The 20,965-nt window shown below is 37.6% G+C and overlaps 1 protein-coding gene across 1 annotated transcript; it reads right to left on the bottom strand.

Annotated features, from left to right (window-relative positions):
* Nucleotides 1–16,784: 16,784 nt before the first annotated feature.
* Nucleotides 16,785–18,900, bottom strand: LOC127790942 (uncharacterized). Its single transcript, XM_052320676.1, has 4 exons — nucleotides 18,891–18,900; nucleotides 18,317–18,337; nucleotides 17,589–18,115; nucleotides 16,785–17,405 (listed from the first exon to the last, which is right to left on the bottom strand). Exons 1-4 carry the CDS (start codon nucleotides 18,898–18,900, stop codon nucleotides 16,785–16,787), a joined length of 1,179 nt encoding a protein of 392 aa, XP_052176636.1.
* Nucleotides 18,901–20,965: the final 2,065 nt, after the last annotated feature.

Below are 20,965 nucleotides of genomic sequence, written 5' to 3'. Positions count from 1 at the left end.
GTCTTCAACATGTTATTTGGTGACAGTGGCTATTGGTGGATCGAGAATTTGTATATGATGATTAGTCACTTGTTGGTGAATCGTCATGATGATCAGGGGGGCAATCCCATGCCTATAGGTGGGGCTGAGGGGTTGGACTCTGATCACGTGCCTACAGGTGGGGCTGAGGGGTTTCACACGAGGGCCGATCGGAATGGTGGTGACTCAGGGAGACTTTTTGATATATTGCATTTTTGCTCTTGCATGCACTATTTCCTTTCTTTCTTACCACTTATTTAGATATTATTATCTAACTTCGAGTGTTTTATACCCCTGGAACATTCAACGTTCCAGGTATATCAGAAGTGTCAGGTGTTCCAGATTCCAGTTCGAGTAAGGGCAAATAGGTGGTGCTGGGCTAGCTTTGGGTTTTGTAGCCAGCTTTGGCTTTATTTCATTATGTACCCTTGTAAACCACAATGATGTATTGTAATAGTAGTTAGGGTACTCAAGGTTGTAAAGGGTGTGTGTATGTGAGTGTCCTATAGCTGTACCTTCAGTGATGTGTTGAATCATTTTTGGAGTATTGGAAGTCATGAGCATTCCTTGTACTTGTAAATGAAATCTAGTGGAAACCCTTTCATTTAGCTTTGGTTAAGCTTGCAGATTCGATCTAATGCTTCCATTGGTAAGGGTTTCCATAACGCCCATAGGTGATGTCTTCTTATATTTCACGTTGTTGTGTATTTGGAAAAGTAGGGCATTACACAAAGAGTATTGGGGCTTCCCAAGGTGACATGCTTAGCTTAACAAATCCCCTATCAGTCAGTGTTTTCAACTGATCTTTTAGCTCCCATCTTGTATGGTGGTATGGAGATAGGATGGGTGCCCGGTACTATATCTACAGAAAATTCAATTTCTCAATAGGGAGGTAGATGTGGTAAATCTGTAGGAAAAACCTTAGGATACTCATTCACAATCCTTATCATCCCTATTTTTGGATTTTCCTCTACTACATCAGGTTCTGTTGATACCAGCGTTTGTAATGCTACCCCTAGCCTTTCATTTCCTTGCCCTTGGAAAATGACATGTTCCCCATTTGGTTTTAGCAAACTTACCGACTTACCCTTAGGGGTAGCTACGATCATCTGATATCCCAATTTCTCTAGTTCAATTTTTAAACTACATGTCATTGCATATGAGATAAATGAATGTGTAAAACCAGGGTTTATTAGATCATGCATGAGAGTATTAGAGAAAAATAGTGTACCTTTAATAACTGCTGGGTTAGCCTCTACATCCTCATAGGTTAAGTTGTACACATGCCTATGGTGAACATTCTATGCTCCCCTGCTTGGTTACTCGATCTTTTGCCTTTTCTGGCATTCTCTTGAAATATGCCCGGGTTGACTGCAACTGTAGCATGTGATTTTTCCTTGGTATCCATCCTGGGGTACCTCTTTGTTCTTCGAGCAATTCCTCCTAATGTGACCCTCTTCCCCACAACCATAGCATTTTAGCACGCATTTCCTCCTTGAGTGTTTCTTCTTGTGCCGAGGACATTTCCCTTCATCCTTGGGTTGAGACGACGAATTTCCTATCTTGCTTCTTTCCTCGGTTCTAATTATCCTCACTCGCGTCAAATTTCTTTCTGTGATTAGGGCTTGATTTAAAGCTTCTTTATACGAGTCGACAGCCCACGTACTTAAAGCTTGTTGGAGGTTCACTTGTAGTCATGATATGAATTTTTGTGCCTTTTGACGTTCATCAGTCTCGTATACAGGCACATACTTAATCAATTGAATGAATTAGGTATCATACTATGTCACTAACATTTCATTGGTTTGCTTCAATCTCATGAATTCCCAAACCTTTTCCTCCTTCCAACTTCTAGGAAAATATTTTTCATTAAATTCTTCTTTAAATCCTTCCCAAGTAAGGACTGGCATGTCCTCAACTTCGTTCTCGCGCCCTTGATGAGTCCTTTGTAATGAATGCTCTATTGTTTGCCACCAACGTCCTGCTTCTTCTAACATGAAGACAACACATCTTACTTTCTTTTTCTCGCTCACTGAAGGTGCTGGAGTAACTTCTCTGTTTGTTCAAGCTAGTACTCAGCTGAGCTGGCGCCGTCACAAGCTCTTCCCTTAAACACGAGTGGTCGCAAGTGTCGATACCATTCTAGTGCTATGGTTGTATGTCGAGTAGGTTCCTCTCTACTCACATAGGTCAACATACTTTCCAAAAATCTTTCCATCCTATCAAATCGATTTTCACCTGTGCTTGATTCTCCAACATACCTATCATTCCTTCCTAGGTGATTTCTATGATTAGCCTATTCTTCAAGATTATCTTCCTCCCTCGCCCCTAATAGTTTTATTCCTTAAAGTAAAACTACTTAGGATAACATTCTAACATAAAAGAAAATAAGCATAAAGTTTTCTTCTTCGACTAATTCTTCGGCCTCTTGATCCATGGCTCCTTTGGACTGACGTCATCGTTAGACTCTGTCAGTGGTCCTTTTTCATCCTCATGAGACTCCTCGTCAGTACTGATGTTGAGGACATTTTCCTCGTCTTTAAGAGCTGCAGCAGTGGCATCTTCCTGAGCTCGTTCATCCATGGCTTCTTCGAACAAGTCCGCATACTGAGCTCGGATTCTCGCATAAAAGTCATACAGGGTTTCAAACTCCTCATTGTTCCATACCCACTAAGCATAAGTCTTCCATTCCCCTACCAACAAGTTGATAAGATAATCAATCTGATATTCCACCAAGTCTTCCAGCTGGCGATAACTAGGAGGTACGTCTTCTATAATATCCTCCATCGCATTTAGAAATTCGAGCGTATCCTCCTCTTGTGGATTCCCTCGACCTTCAATTCTTTGCGCCCAGTGAATCAGCAACACTTGATCAACCATTGTTGCTAATAAAATATAGATTCTACTTAGAAACCTCGAGCGTATGTTGATTGCTCACTCACCTTAGACAGTAATTTGATGTATCCCTCGAAAAATGTGTCGACCTTGAATACTGTGCAAAACCTGAACACTTATAGCAATCATTTCCTAGCCAATAATTATCCAAGGAAATCAATATTTATGGTTTTCCTAATTTCCTTCATAATTTCCTCAATTTTCCTTCTTGTTCTCTATTTTCCATAATTTCCCTTCTCTTTAGAAATGTGTAATATACATAACACTTATTTTCCCTAAATATTTTTCCAAAAATATTCCTAAGATAATTTTCTAAAAATTCTAAAATTAATATCAAGAAAATACCATGCCTCACACGCCCTCACGCACCAAGTACATGGTTGAGAGTGAAGTCCGTGCGTGCTAGCCACGCGCCTCGTCTTTTTCGACCTTCTTCTCTAGCTTCAGTGGTCTGTAACAGTCTTCGATGGACGATTTTGCTCCACCCCCTTGTAGTACTCCTCAAGCTGAATCTAGGGATACCCCGTGTTGCCCGAAACCCTCACCCGAAAAGCCACAGGGTCGGCTTCGGCGAAGCCTGATTTTTCGGGCAACTCACTGAAACCCCTTGAAACTTATGCCAAAACCTCACAAATTCTCTAGAATCACTCCCTATAACTCAAGGAACAAAAGCCATATGCTCTCAATGCTCAATTCTTTCTAAGACACCCCGATTTAAGTTCGATTTTTCTTGAAACCCTCGGCCTTAAGAACCCTATTTATACCCAAACTCCACCAAAATTCCATCCAATAACAGGTTTTCGTATACCCTAAGCTTCGAATCTGATCATTACAAGACTCGAATCAGGTTAAATGATGATGAAAAGTCCTCTAAAATTCTGGCCAAAATTTCAATTATTTCGAAGCCCATTTTTCATCTTATCATTGTCGATCTCGGCCAAAAACCATACCCATTCGAATCATCATGACCTGGAGAGCATCCTTGTACCCCTTGGAAGTCTCGTCGATGGCCGCAGCAAAGTTGGCCAGTGATTTGTAGGCTTTACACCTATTTTTCATTATTTACACTTTCACCCCCCAACCTTTGATATTTCAGTTTCTACACTTATCTCTAAAACCCTGGGTTTTTCGCTTATTCCATTAGACCCCACAAGTTTAGGATATCTTATTAAACCCTCGAAAGTTTAGAAAAACATTCATTTTGACCACTCTCGATCAAATTTTAGATTCTGCACTTTGCCCCGAATGCCCCTAATCCGGTATTTGATCCTAAATTTTCTCGAATCTCTTGGTTTTGAAAAAGCCCTAACCCTTTTGACATTTTTACCCTCCAAGTTTTGTTCTGGTATGGCCACTTATTGTAACGCTCGCTCCCACTTATGGGTGTTACTCATGAATAATCAACTAACTATTCACTCGCTAGGGCAATAATGAAGAAATGAGCTATGTTTCAATAAGAAACGTCCTAGGTGGGAATTGGGATTCGCCCTTCCCTTTGCTCCACTCAAGGATTCAGAAAAAATATCAAAGACCTCGCGAAATTAAACCCGAAACCTTGGTGAAGCATCACCCTTCTCTAGCTCTTAATGAAGAGCCAATGATGACTTTTCCCAAGACTCGACAAAACAAACAAACCACACTCGCTTTACTTAACTATTGCACAAGGCCTTATTATTAGAAAATAAATTTTGGCCTAATTATTAACCCATTTTCTCATTCTCAGTTGCCTTAGAAAAATACTTGGATTAAACTCTTGAAAAATTTAATAAATTTTCCTTAGCCAAACCTCCATTTATTTTCCTTTTCATTTATTTCAAAATACACCAACTATCCAACCTTTAGGAAGTAAATTTTTGAAATTGAAAACATCAAGTTTTCTCATCTATTTTCCCAAAATTCAAGAAAAATACTCCTTTATTTTATTTTCCAAAAATATAGGGATTTTTTCAGAAATGCCTCAAAATTTACATCAATTTAATAAATATTTTTGAGGTTCAACACCACATTTAATTATTTTTATAAACAATGCTTTTATTCCAAAAATTCCAGAAATAAATAAATAAAATAAAATAAAGAAATAACAGCAAAAGGGGCAGCAACAACACCAGTCGCGCCCACAGTGCGCCTACATCACGCGTAGGGGCGCGTAGGGCGCGCGCTGGGTTGGCCGAGCCAGTTGCGCCAGCCCGACAGCCACCTAAATTTATTTTTTTTTAAAGCCATATTTTCCAGAATGGCCATTCAACCCAAAATACTTCCAAACCTCAGTTTTTCCCAATACTTCAACACCAAGCAGACATACATATCAACCAAAATAAAATACATCAACTTACACTACACAAGCCAAAAAACATATATCTTCACATAACTTTTCTTACTCAAATCTCTTTCAGCCCTTCAAGATACTCTTTCCTTTCGAAGATTCCCCACCTACAAGAAGAGGTTAAAGGACCTTATGAGCCATTGCTCAGTAAGGGTGCCATGCATAAGTAAATGTAATATGAGAACAACATGTAATGCAAAATGCAATGCAACAATGGGTTAGGGAACCAACCAACCCTTCCCACAACACTGGTCCTCCATATGGCCATAGGTACACTAGAACACAAACCATGCAAATGTGACCACTATATGCAACTCATAAGTAAGCACTTACAAATGCAAGCAAACCCCACCACTTGGGGTCATCCCTTACCTTAAATCTCTTGAGAGCTTTAATGACATTTGGCTTCCAAGACTTCCTTTGCTTTCAACCACCTTAAGAAAAAGATTCTTAGAACATTAGATGATCTTGAAGACTAAGAGATAAGAGGGAGAATGAAGAATTTTCTTTCTTTCTACTAGAAAAGACCTAGATCAAAATCTTACCTTCCTTTCCTTTGGAAGCTCACAAGAGAACTCTCCATTTGCTCTCTAATTTTCTTCCACCAAGCAAGACTTCCACTTAGAGATTTTTCTTCTTTATATATAATGTCTTGACATCTCACAAGTTCAAGACAAATTTCTAGCCCTTGATCATTCTTTTAAAGAACAAATCCTAACCCTTGAAACTAGCACAATCCTTGTGCTTTAACAGGGTTTATTGTTAGCCATAGATCAAGTTGAAACTAAATCTCCACCCTTGAAGAAAAGCACAATTCTTGCCATCTAGTCTCTTTAAATCTCCACCCTTGATGATAAATTAGAGACTAAATCTCCATCATCCATTCTTTCTATTAGGCTCATTTGATGTTTATATATATATATATATATATTTGGCAATCCTTGCCACTTTCAAGAATTAATTGTAGCCATTAGATCTTGATCTTCTCCAAGCTAAATCCTCGACCATTGGATCTCTTATTTCTCACTATTTAATTAAATGAGACAATTTTCACTACATCACTCTTGAAAGACATAATCCTTTTTATTTGCATTTACTTTATTCCCACTATTTTTTCACATAAATGCATGACTAATATCTAATTTAATAAATAATTTCTTTAATCAACACCATGATGACTCTTATTTAATGCTTGAAAGACCATTTTCCTTTTCTTTTTTGAATTTCTTTTAATCCCAAACCCTGCTTCATAAGATTTTGCCAAGTGTCCCATTTACACATAATCAAGCTAATTTCTTATTTCCATATTTTTAATTGATGCCCTTTCATGGTATCTTGCCAAGTGTCACCAATCTACCCTACTTGGCTTCCATTTTTAATTCCTAATTATCCATGCATTTTTCCCATGCACTTAAACAAGAATTAAATTCTCCCAAAAATCCAATTCCCAATATATAAATATTTTCTCCACAAAATAATTTACCTTTATGGGACGGGACTCCAAATTACTAATTTTCCCTTCTTAAAGCATCCTATATATTATATGCCTTCCTTTTGATTCAAGAGCAGTTATGGAAATTTGCATATACCATTATTCTCTTAATTGACAATTTTATCATGAACTCATCAAGGGTATTACACTTACCTTTTCGTTCATGTTTTGAAATTTACACATTCGCCCAAAAGTATGATAAACTGCTTTTAGACCCAAAAGATTTCTAAAATACTTTTAATATAAAATTTTGGGTATTACAGGTCTAATGTTGTCGGTGGACTCGGGCATGTGTCTCACCCCTAGTTGCAAGTGGCGACAGTTGTACTTTCGATTGATGCCAAATGCAGGATGTCTTATATCCAACCCTGCCCCTATTTGGATTTCAAATTGCCCTAACAAGTATACCGACACTCTTGAAATTACTTCAATATTTCCATAAATTCATACATACAACTGCTTTAGCCTCCACGAGTTGGAGGAGGTCAACATCCATGTTACACTAGGGAGCTAGATTCTCTTTATATGGCCATGAAAATGCAGGAACTCCCAAGTAATTGAATCCTTCTCAAAGATAAGTCATATCTTTATTGGTAATGATTAAATTATTTTATAATCTTATTTTGCTCTCATTTATGCTCCAAGCATTCATATAGCTCATGCACACGTTGGACTCTTGTCTAGTCAACCACATACCAATCCGTCATACAAAAGAATGGTCATTCTATTAGTATCTATTCAGTTCTCAAAATAAAAGAAGTGTAATGAGCCAAAAAGGCAAAAAGGGGCGAGAATAAGTCTATCCTAAATCAGAGCCCTAGGAAACCCGTCCTCATGAGTGGGGACTCCTTTTGTGAAATCCAAGTCGGTGAACTCGATGTCTACCAAGGCGTCAACTGCTTCTGTCCCTTAGAGAGCTCTGTGATTGGCCATTATTGGAGGGTCTGAACTTGGCTCTAGTACGTATAGGCTCCACAAATCGGTAGGTTTGGCGAGATCCTTCTCCTTTTCAATCAAAAATTCCTTTGGTGCTATAGGGTTAGGATCCCCATACTTCTACCAGTTGTAGATGCCCATAATCTTGTTGCTTAAAAAGATGATGTCATAAAAATTGACACCCGAACGCATTCTCTCCAAGTATTCCCGGGCTAAATAAAATCCATACTTTGCAAAGCCCGAGGCATAACTTTCCTTTTCCTTATGGCACACTCAGGATGACTAATATTCCTTAACCGTCTTGGCCTTGATTCTCATCCTCACGAGCTAATCGAACAGCTCCTTAGCCTACCTTTTCTCTTCCTAAAATTGGGAGCGGGCACTATCTCTCTCCTACAAGTCTCTTTTTGAGCTTGGAAGATAGAGTGGAGTTGATCCTTGTCAGCGACACCTCAATCTTTCTAAGCCGCTCGATGTTGCACTTCAGGGAGTCTCTTTCTTTCTTCATCTCCTCAACCTCACACTCGAACCAGATAGCTTACTTCTTGTACTCCCTGAGGTTTTGAACCTCGTGCTCTAGGTACCTCATCTTATCTCTTTGGAAAAGGAAGTAGCAGACCATCCAATTTATGTCTACCTCAGCCTTAGCCAAGTCTTCCCTAGCATTCGTTGTGGGCATTGCCTGGTGCTGCATTCCCTATCACATAAAAGTCCAAAAATCAGGAGCCGTAATAAATATAAGGAAAGTGCAGAAGATAAATTTGAAGTCCCTATACCCCAGCCAAATATTAATTTTCTATATCTAGTTGGCTTCAAGTGCTCTCTGCATACCTCGACTCATCGCACAACATTATCATGGTATGCATAAGCCTTGCCGCAATGCCCGACCCTGAAATAGAATTAGTATCCAAGAGTCTCAGGTGAGCCAAAAATTCATGACTCCTCTGATCTTGGTCCCCTGTTGGCACCACTTCCTGGTTGATAGAGGCCAGGCTATGAAATAGGAGCAGATGACCCCTAGATTCTGAAAACAACTCCCTCCATCTAGGCTACTCTGTCGATTGCAAAAAAAAGCTAAATTGTTGATGGCTCAATTTTAGCCATGGTGTCTCTCCAATTTAGCCTAGGTCTCAGCCTCTTCCCTTACTTCCCATTGGGCCTTGCTAGCCTTTATAGTCGCTTGGGTCCCCAAACTTAGTGGTGAGGGTAGTGGAATCTTTCCTTCCTCAATAATCTTGCTAGTAGGTGGAGGAGATGCTAGAAGGTCTATCAAAGAAACTTGAAAAAATCATCCGAAAATGGGTTCATAGAAGTTCCCATTGTGCTAGGCCCATCACCATCCAATCTGGCCCTTTTGTTCCTTTGGGCCCGCAAAACTTCTCTCTCATTGGCTTCTCAGGGCAAAGATAGGGCCTATTCTCTGAAGGGCTTCCTACGCTCGTTGTTCTGATTCTTACTGCTTAGCCCGAGTAGCCTTTAAAGCTGTCTTATATCTGCACATCCAAAAAAAAAAAAAAAATCAAATCATCAATGCAGTCATCAAAATATGGATATCCAAAGCAACAAAATTCAAAGTAAAAAAGATAAGAGTCAAGGTGAGCAGCCCTAGGGTTCGACTCCCTTTCACACCCTTTTTCTTCCTCTTTTTCTTCTCTGGTCGCATCCATATCCCTAGTAATATCCACCTATTTGTTGTCACCCTTTTCTTTCTCACTTTCTTCTTCTCCGTTATGATCTGGCAAAGAGGATGATTGGGACGGGGACGTGGTCGCCTAAGATTTAGTCGATTCTAAAGTGCCTGCGCTATTGCCCCCTCCAACAACCTTCAATCTGATAGAAATAATGTGCTAAGACACACACCAAGAGGGGGTGAATTGGATATCTTAAAATTTTAGTGAAGAATGAATGTCTTTTGTTGCAACATACGATATAATGCTAATTAGGATTGTCAAGAAAATGCACCCAAAATAGCAATGAGAATAAAAACACAAATGAAAGATGAACATAATGAATTATAGTGGTTAAGATTGACCAAAGCCTAATCCACTACTTTAGCTCCTCACTAAGGATTTTAAAAACTAATCCACTATATGAAAAATAACCTCCTATCTTCAAGATAGACCCTCTAGCAAAATGTTAGGCAATACAAACTTCCTACTTGATAAGTAGACCCTCTAGCAAAGATGCTAGGAAATACAACAAAGTGAAAGTGAGAGTTTCTAAGGGTTTACCCCCTCAGTTATAGGTTCTCTCAATATGAATCCAATGCTTGAAATGATAAGTAATATATACACACAACCTTTATAATAAGAATGAGAGAAATTTGAAAAATTAAAGCTCAAAGAATGATCTTGGTAGTTGAGTATTCAATCTCTTTAACCTCGTTAAATGGACCACCAAACTGGTATTTATAGTTGATGGCGAGGAAAGCAAAAAATTGAGCCATTAGAGTTGGTTGGGCTACATTAAAAATCTAGTCGTTAGAATTTTTCCCAAAAGAAATTGTCGACAGTTTATCTGAGATTGTCGACAATTTGGTTCGAAACATTAAACCAAACTCTATATACTATCAACAGTTTCTATACAAAGGCTATCAACAGCTAGATCCAGAGAACATGCTTTTTAATTGTCGATAATTTCACGAATATTGTCGACAGATTGGCTCTTTAAACAATTGATACTGTTGATAGATCATAGACAAATGTCGACAATTTTGAAACATGAATTTTAAAAAGGCTTTTCTTTTTAACTTGATTTCAAAACAAGTTTCATGGATTGAACACGCTTTTAAAACATGTATTATGATCAATCTTTGATTGTTTGGAAGAATAAGAACACGTTGACATGAAAAAAATGATTTTAGCTTCAATACAATATGTTTGAAAATTGAATTTTAAATCAAGGTTCTAAACTTGATTTTTGAGAAATGTCATTATCAAAACCAAAACACCAAAACCTTTATTTAGAATATCAATATCACCATCCCATCTCAATAAGACGCATATCATCTATTAAAGCATATAAAACTATTGGAACCCCTTCGACCGTTTATTGATTTCATCCTGGTGATTCTTCACCAATGAATTAACATCCGACTAATCACATCTCGCACTCCTCATACTCTCGGTACGCCAATATCGCGAAGACCTCCAACAACCTGCGGGCAGTGTGACTACCAATCACCTACTCTTAAAATCATCTATTTTTTAAGGTCCACCCTTAAACAATTTAACCTTAACATGCATCATTTGGAGGAATACAAATTCTTTCTCCCTTCTTATAGTGCAAACGTGATAAGAGTAGCCCAACGTGGTGGGTTCCAGCCCCCGTTCCTTGCACAAAACAAAAAATCCCACCAGCACGGCCCAACCATTTAGATGTAATTGGGCCAACACTAATATTTTCTCCCTAAAAAATTGCATCCCAAATGGGTGCAATGGAATCCTAAGTCCCACTTGTAAGCTATCTAAATGAATCGCTATCAATCCTTGTAACATCCCGCATCAAGCAATAGGAATGACGTAATCAACTTACCCTGATGGACCTACACGAACTTTTCAAGGGTCACCCATCCTTGAGCTACCTTAACTCAAGCACACTCAACCCAAGAGTTCTTTATCCATATTTAACCCAAAAGATATCTAGCTGGTGTTGTTTATTTCCTTACTATTCTCGATATATATATTAACCATTTACTATTTTTCTAAAATTTTTAGAACATTTTTTTCCTATTTTTTTCTCTCTTTGTTTTCTCCTCTTCTTCTTCTTCTTCTTCTCTTTTTCTTTCTCCTTCTTCTTTGCGTCTTCTTCCTTTAACGCATAGACCCTACGCGCGTAACTGTCGGTAGCTATCTGGGCCCTTCACTGGCCACTGCCACCTACCAGGGCCACCGCTGGCCGTGCCTCTAACCGCCACGCCACTGCTGCTGGCTACTGCTTGGCTCACCATTAGTGCTGCCCAGCTGCTGCAACAGCTGCTCCAGTCGTCAGTTACCACCACACACACCACAGCGAACCTCACCATCGGTCGTTGTTGCGTTCGAAACCACCATTGTGACCTCTACTTCTTGGCCATTTTCTTGCTGCCATGGTCGCTGCAAGCTCCAGCTTCCCTTGCCGTTGCCGCCAGCCACTGCTCGCCCCTCTGGCCAGCCACCTCCGCTGATCATGTCTCTCCTCGATTTCATTGCTTTATTTTCTTTCTTGACCATTCTTTCTTTCACATTTTAGATCTCAGATCTGCTAAAAAAATTGGTAGGGCAGCTTACCCATGCGCATTTATATATATATACACACAAATTTCACGTTTACCCCCACCAATTCTCCTTAATTGCACTTAGGAATTTTGATAATTAAACTAAAAACTTTGATAATAGCTCTTGGACCCTCCAAGGCCTTAAAACAATTACCCTCAAGCCACACAATATCTCGATTTGTCAAAATTAATAACCGACATTTACTCGATAAAGAACAATTTCGTCCCTACGCCCTCACAAGACCCTTGTTTCATCCTAAAATCACTTAAGGGTTTATCTTTACATAAAATTGAAGCCCTTTTGGGGTTCCGTTGATTTGCCTGAGTTCCCATATGACAATTCGATTTTTCAACCTAAATGATAGTTGTATATTAGTTGTACCGAAAATCGTTTCTGATTTAATTTCTTTCGATGCCCTAAATAATGCCTCAAAACGCTCATTAATACCATATCATTTTTCTAAGGTATTTTGGCTCCAAGGCACTACCTGCAGTCGATTTGGTATTGATAACTGTAAGAAATTACCTTATAACCCCAATTTATCAGTAAATTCCATTTTCTCCCCAAGATAATTTACTCTTGAGTTCTTTAGAAATTCTCGGGTATTACAATTTTTGTACTAGTATGCTTTGAAAATAAATCCCATGCATGTTAAAAATTATTTTGATATAATGAATGTTCTCAATTTTGTCATGGGATATATATTCTTAAACTGTTGATTTGAAAAAAAAAATTAAGAATGGTGATTTATCAAATCATTTTAAAAAGAATATTGACGGTGTTAGCATGTTATTTTAAACTAGTATGGAACCATTGGAAGAAGTTTAGGGGTTACTTTTATAACTAAAATTTGGCTATCTATACAATGCCATTTTAGTTTCTCAATGGGAGGCAATGAAATGATTATTTTGTCATGCTTTACCGGGTAATTTAAGGGTTAATTCTCTAAAAGTTATTGAGTTCCCTTGTACATTGATTGGATCCCACATTATATTGCCATTGAGATATTTAATGAGCTTTGAATTGATTATAGAATGTTATTGTGGTTTCTTTGGTTAATTAATGTTTTATACACAGTGAAAATTTGTAGTTACACTATGTGATTTGATGTGATATAAATATATTAATGATACTTGTATGGGGAATACTGGTGAACCCTTAATTTTATTATATAGATATGAAATTATTTATTTTGATAATTATCTATCATGGGGATAACCTCTATTAGGCTTTATGGGAATACTCGAGAATGTTCAAAGGACTCAAGTGTAAATTTATCTTGGCCTGTAAGTGACATCTTCAAAAGATTATGGCTATAACGTAATTTTTGGTACAGTTATGAGTGACTGAATCAACTGCAAGGAGTGCCCTAGAGCCTAGATTCCGAAGGAAACTGATACAACATTGATGAGCATTTTGAGCGTGATTTATGGTATCTAAAGAAATCAAGTTAGAAATAGTTTACAGTGCACTTGTGATTCAGGTTAAAAAATCAAATGGTCATAAAGGACTTTTGAGAAGTCAACAAAACCCTGAGAAGGTTCACATTTTGCATAAGGAACAATCCTAAAGCAGTTTCAAGTCAAAGAAAAAGAGTTTACGGTCAAAACGTTCATTCGGGTCTAAGTGTAATTTCTTAAAATTGCCCAAGAGAGGTTGAAATGATGTTATTTCTAAATCTTCGGGATGTAAATGAAGAGTTTAGAACTTGAGGGTCTCAATGGAAATTTTGAAAAGCTCAAGGGCTTCAAAGAAAGGGTCAAAGTGAAAGGAAGTCAAAGTAGAGGGGCAAAAGTGAAAAAAAATAAAAAGTTGCAATGGGAAACTGCCATGGCCAACCAACCGACTGGCCACACCTCTCCCATCATCGATTTCAGCCGTGGGAGACATTAGTAAGTGGATTGAGAAGGCTCCAAGGCTAGGCCTAGGCCGACATCAACCACGAGGGTGGCCGATTTTTTGGGATTTTAGGACGTGTCTTGGGTAGAATTTCGATGCTCTGTAACCAGGCTTTGGGGCCAGATGTTGGTGTTTTTGGGTCAATCTAGGGAAGGTAGAAGCGCTAAAGGCATTGGATTGGGCAGCCATGGGCATCTCAAGGCTTGGATTTGGCTATAAATAACCACCAGAGGACAAGGGTTTTCCTCAAGTTTAATAGATAAGGGGCTTTTGGAAGAATTGTGTGAAATAGATAAAGGGCTTTTCCTCTCGAGGTACTGAGGAGGAATTTTGGATATTTTTCTAAGGTTACGAAGTCTTTTGAGGATATTTCGAGGATTGGTCAGAAAAGTAGGCGGACACTGAGGCCGAACCTTTAGCCGGTCAATTGAAGGCCTTCCAATGGTGGTTTTAGGCCGAGAGATACACCATTGAGATTGACTGGATGAGGAGGTCAAGGTGGGATGGAAAGCCAGCATCACCGGTGTGCCGGTGCCGAAGAAAATGACTGACGCGTGTGCTGTACTCGTTGGTCATCACGCACATGCGCTAAGCGTATGAGGGGGTGTGGGATAAGGCTGAGATCTGGAATTTTTTTAATATTTTTATAATTTTATTTTATGAATTTTGGTGTTACAAAATTGAAAAAAAAATGTTTGAGAAGGTATTTATTTTGGAATTACAAAAGGAAAAAATGGAGAAAAATATGAAAAAATTATGAAAAAATAGATATTGATATTCCTATGAATGAATATGATGTCTAGGGCATGTTGAGGCACAAGTTTGAGTAATTGTGCAATTATTGAGGCCTAGCACGAAAATTGAGGCGAGACACGTATACCAAGGAAGCCTGAGAAACTAAGGAAAGGTGAGTGGTTTTCCCCACACACTTACACATGTTATGTTTTGTCTATGTTGAACATGATAGTCATGAAGGTTGCTAAGTTACATGTAATTTATGTGCATCTTGACATATCTGTACATGTATTGTTGCATTAATAGTCATGATTTTTCACATGGCATGATATTGTTGGCATATTGATACTTGTGAATGGTATGGGATATTGCCCTACTAGTGTAGCCGTAATTCCCCATGGGCATTGCCGGAACAACGTATAAGGGTATCCCGTTGCCTTATGTGCATGTCGAGATGATTGCACACCTAGGGTTTCGTGCTAGGCTGGATTGTCAAGGAAATTACACTAGGACATTTGTTCGTTAATGTCTTTGCATCATGCATTTATGTATCTGTTTTTAAACCCTCACTATAAGGTTCATCTTTTAATTAGACTATCACTACAAAAAAACTGGCATTTAGCGGCGGTTTTGACCAACTGCTGGAATAACCGTCGTAAATTATATTTTTGCAGCGATTTTTAAACTGCCGCAAAATTAGTGATTTAGTGGCGATTTTTAAAATATTTAGTGGCGATTTTTGAACCGTCATAAAAATCGCCGCAAAATTATTTAATGGTGTCCTTACGAGGTCGGCCCCGTCGCTAAAAAATTAATAAAAAAATTCAAATTTAGCGACGGGGTTGACCCTGTCGCTAAAAATTAAAATAAATAAATTCAAATTTAGCGACGGGGTCAACCCCGTCGCTAAAAAATAAAAAATTTTAATTTAGCGACGAGGTCAACCCTGTCGCTAAAAAATAAAAAAAAATAAAATTTAGCGACGGGGTCAACCCCATCGCTGATTAGCGACGGGTACAACCCCCATCGCTGATTTTGTCGCTAAAATACTCTCGTCGCTAAATTTTAGCGACGTCTTTTTTAGCGACGGAAATGTGCCCGTCACTAAATCCGTCGCTAAATTTTTTAGTGACGGATTATTATGTTTTAGCGACGGAATTTTCCATCACTAAAACGTTGATTTTTTGTAGTGTTCTTTATGAGGATTCATGATATATTTTTAGTCATGTTGAGAAACTTATGTTTCATTGATAATGAGTCTTGTTAAATGTAAGAGTGTTACATATTACGAATGATATTCGAGAGTTGATCATGTAATACTGTTATGGTTTAATGTTATTTGATGTATCACTTGATTGTATCTAAGGTACTCGGTTGCTCATTAGAGAGATGGTCCTCCATGTATTTTGTTTTGAAAACGTGATGTTATACTAAGATATGGATTCTTATGTTATGATTGAAGTGAGTTTGATTATGTACCATATCAAGTTTTGATTATTGCTTTTGCATTTGTAATGATATGTCGGGGGTTTTTCTTTAAAATATGATACTTAGAAGTGTTAAAAGATGTATCATGTAAAAAAAATGTGTATTTATATATTAAGTTCCAGCATAGTGACACGGTCAAGAAAAGCAGGGTGTTACAACCATCATCCATCCCTTTTAGGTGGACAGGAATGATTGAGCTAGATGTGAACTTGGACCACAAAACTCAAGTGGACTCAGGTAGAGTATTTAATTTTGGTTATTTTCGTAATGTGAACATTAGGTTTTTCTTGCGGAATATTGTTTGGCTTGGTATATGTAAACATTGGAATGGTATTTGTTTAGGTTGATAATTTTTAAGTTTTGTTGAAAGTAAATTTATACATCTAATACCATGTAAACTTTTCCTGTGTTGTTAAAGAGACTCACCCCGTTAGTTCATTCATCTAATACCATGTTCCGGATACTGAAAGTAAAAGCAACATGAATGTGTGGTTCAAAAGTTAATGTCTTCTCCTCAAATGAATTAAAAAATTCTCACTGCAATAACCCAAAACTTGGAAATAATGGTTTTGAGTTTGTCCTACAGAAGCAAACAACAATTGAAAATTAAAACAAAAAGTGCAATGCTTTTTCAAGAAATTAATGCTATCCAAGATAGAACTCAAAGACCAATCAACAATGATGCAATTAGAAGCTAGAATTTAGGATAATGAAAAAGAAAATGAAAAGGCATAGATATATGCTACATTTCTTGGCCAGTAAATGAAACAGAACAACGAAAAGCAAAATACAGGTAATAAAACGTCAGGTACACTACATCTATTGCAACAAGGAATAGGAAACCTGTGGCTGGCCATATTACACCGTGGGGGTTGACATTTACTTCGATCATAAGGTAGGTCTCAACACAAGCTGTAATTGTGAAGATGGTGGAGACAAGTAGGGCAACCAGAGAACTAAGGTATCTCACTGGTAAAGTCATGAAGAAGTCATCATTGGTAAACCTCGACAACTGAATCAAAAGCATGCTAGTCAAGGCAATTAGAGAGCTAAATAGAGCTACCCCAGTGAACCACAAGAATAACAAAACTTTATCTTCTTTCTTGGTGCTAAAAAACTTTGGGCGACCAAAACTTGCGCTATTGTTGTCGTCAACAAAACCTCCAGGGATGGTAAACAATGTCGCATAGTTGACAGTGCCAATAAGAGTAGAAACCAACATCAACCCACTGTTCATATCTTTGAGTGCCTTCTCAGCGTTTTCTCGTAAGCTGACATGGTTTTCTTGAAACAGTTCACTTGCTGTCTTTCCAACAAAGTTGCGGTGGTATTGGAAATGAGGGGGAGAATCATACCATATCCGCTGCCAAAGAAAGAAAATAGTTAGCAACTCAATGGTTTTTTTTTCTTTTTCTTTTTTTTGAGTTCTACATAGTTGACGATCAAAATATAAACTAAGCACATCATTTGGCTAAGCAATATGATATATAGTCGTTGATTGAATCACATTGCATGTATTCAAGAACATAATTTCTTAGCTAGGAACCTTAAACCAGCATACGTCCCATGCCATCTGGTTCATATGTCCAAGAACAATTCTAGGACTATTTCCTTGTTTTGTTGCAAGATGCAGAATGGTGTTTCCCTGGTTGTCAATGGCCGTTTGCATCACATCCGTGTGAACTTTTGTCTTCAAGTAGTCATATAGTCTTTGATCTTTCTTCTCCACTGCTATATGCAGTATGTTCTTACCATTCTCGTCCACTGTATAGGCTGCTTCTGGGAATTTTTCTAGTATCTCCTCTACCAACTCATCAATGCTATTTTCTACCGCCTGAAATAGCGGATTTCTCATTATATTATTTTTTGGTGATTCAATTGTAGAATCCAAATTAGGCCGTTGTAGAGAAACTGAGTCATTCATTTGCCCATGATCTTTAGGTGGTTCCATTGTACTTTCACCGTAAGTGTAACGGCTCCGATATTCTTCATCTCCAATTAATCTTCTGGCTAGCAATACTGCCAATGCGTGCTTTTGCTTTATATCATCAATTCCTCTAAGCAACTTGGAAACTACACAAACGAGAAATTAAATATTCAAGGAATAACACTGTCGAAAGTAAAATCTTCAAAAAAAAAAAAAGGTTTCTTACTTAGTGAGCACTTAGCGAGAAACAAAAAACAAAAAACAAAAAACAAAAACAAAATAAAACGAAAAGGTTTCTTGGTGAGTAATCTTAAGTAAAAAGAAAAAATTAAGCTAGAACAACCAACCTCTAAGCATCCTTCTGTACCCTGCAGAACAATAGACTTAAAAGTATAAGAGTAAGAAGTTGATCCAAAAAATAAAGTATAAGAGTAGATTAAGAATTTAAAGATGGGACCTACATTAAGCAAACAAGAATGAGCAATTAACTCTCTTGAAGGTAAGAAGATTGTAGGAATTAACAAGGAAATCAGATAACAAAGGCTAAAACAGATGATTAATTCTCATTAAACTGACTTAATTTATAGCAATACATCAACAACAAAAAATATAATTTTCTCTTAAAAAATAGCAACTAATTTGACTTGAACTCAAACTGAATTGAATTATTCAAACTAAGCAACTAAAATTCAAAAGAAATTAACTAACTGTTAAAGATATTTTCTGTATCTTTTCTTGCACAAATATAGAAACAGAAGTTGCACATCTCAACAAAGATAATCCAACAAGTAAACATTTCTCTGTTCCTCGATCAAAAATTGTTTCTTAATTTACTGATATTTGGGACGATTCAAGTCTTTTTATATATTTTGAGATAATTTTCTATCCCATGTTCTTCCGATTGAAGGTGCACAAACTTACAACTCACCATAGTTATGCTCTAGGTTGATGTTTTGGAGATTTGACTAAACCTGGTTAATGTTTGTGTAGAAATCACGTACGTCACTCTATGATTCACTTCAATTAAAAATCTGCCGACAATGCTAAAGGTATTACTTCGAGATGTGTGCACTGGATATTTCAAAACAACTTTTATAATATACAAAGAAGCTTAGATTTGAATGCGTTATATACAAAACATACCTAAATCATTTAAGTAACTACCAATGACAACAAGACACTCAAAAGTCTTAAAGTCTTTTCGTCAACAAGCCTTAAGAATGATTTAGAAGTATAGAAGAAATTCTCTCTATTAACCAAATAAAAAATATTTTTGATAGAGTTGTTCTTACAGTTTTCAATCAAAGAAAAATTCTCTCAGAGCAAATCTTCTCCAAATAGAAGTGAATCTATAACGCTCTAGTGCTTGTACTATAAAACATCCTTTTTATTGGTAAAGCAACCTGCAAGCACTATGATGCTTGTGCAGAGAATTTACATACTGTTATGTGACAACAAAACCAAAATAAAGCTGAATAACTAAAGCAAATACCCGATGTTAGTTTGGTTAGCCACAAAGACGTTTTTGGTTGTGGGATATCCGATTGATTTTGAGGAGGATCTTCCGCATCTGCACTGGGCTTGGTTCTATTATCCATTGGTGGAATGCCTGTGGTCAAGGTACAAAACATAAAAACCAAATCGGCATACAAAACATATATATAGAACTAATGAAAAAGAAAACAAAACTATACATAAGAAAGCAACACATGTCCGTCAGTGTAGATTAATACTCACAAAGATAGATCAAACAGCAAATAAGTTGTACCGGGATGAAAGATCTACTTCCAAGATTTATGAATGAATATGCTGACCCGCTTTTAAAGGAAAGAGGTTTGCTGGTTAGCAGATTTAGTGCAGTTAATCCTTCCCCGTCTTGTGCTTGAGCAAGATATGGAAATGATTCCACTATCTCCAAAGCTAGTCCTGCTCCACATGAGAAGACAAACCCAAGTAAAATTATACTATGTGGAATTAGTGCTAAAGTTGTGCTAATTATGATTCAAAATCACCATTCATCTTTGATTAGATTTCCTAATTTGACTATTAGGATTTCAAATTTGATTGTAATTAAGATATTATTAAATTCAATTTTGACTAAAATTTATCTTATCTAAAGAAATATCACCATAAATCATCTTCCGATTAAGATAGAATTTTCTGTATACATATATAGATGAAATTAATTCTATAAATAAGTGTCCAGGACACTAGAATTATTATACCAATATCCAATTGGTGATTTTTTGTTATTTTTGCCAATGAATTTTTTTCAATTTTGGCTTTTCATATAAAATTTTGTATTCGTGTGTGTGATTGATGGATTATTTGTGATTTATTTTTTATCTAAATTCATAACAAACTAGGATCAAAGCCATTGGATCAAACCATCAACATTTGGAAAATCTTAGTCGTTGGATCTATAGATCATCATCATCTTTCAATTGGGTTTCAAATTACCCAGCTTATGCAATCGTCGCCATCAAACAACCACCGCTATCGTTCGACCAATCGACCTCTGCCATCCGGCCGATTGACAACTGCCATTTGGCTCTTGTTTGGCTAACCGATTGTCATTCGCACATCCTGCAACACGACCACCAAAAACACCCAGATCAATTGCCACCAACGATCGATTGACGGCCACTACTCAAGCCTCGTAATCACCAAACATCGCCTCTTTATTCGTGGCCGCCGACAGCCGCCTTAGCCTCTGCTGCTGTTGACCTTTCTCCATAGCTCAATCAACCGCCTCCGTCTTTGCGATTCCAGTGGTCGTTGCCAATGACCACACAACTTCTTTCGCCGACTGCACAACCGTAGATGGTTCCCTTCACCATTGCCATCATCGCCAATCTCTTTCAACACCGACGAATGCTTCCATCTTCAGCCATCAATAGCTACTACCTTGGCCAACACCTAGATCCTTGCCCAAATCCAATTCAAATCTAGTCTGCCCTGGCCCATTGGTCCACTCCAGATTCAACAGATCCACC

Source organism: Diospyros lotus, chromosome 14, assembly GCF_014633365.1.
Source record: "Diospyros lotus cultivar Yz01 chromosome 14, ASM1463336v1, whole genome shotgun sequence".
Taxonomy (NCBI): domain Eukaryota; kingdom Viridiplantae; phylum Streptophyta; class Magnoliopsida; order Ericales; family Ebenaceae; genus Diospyros; species Diospyros lotus.
This window is presented reverse-complemented; position numbering and strand designations above follow the sequence as displayed.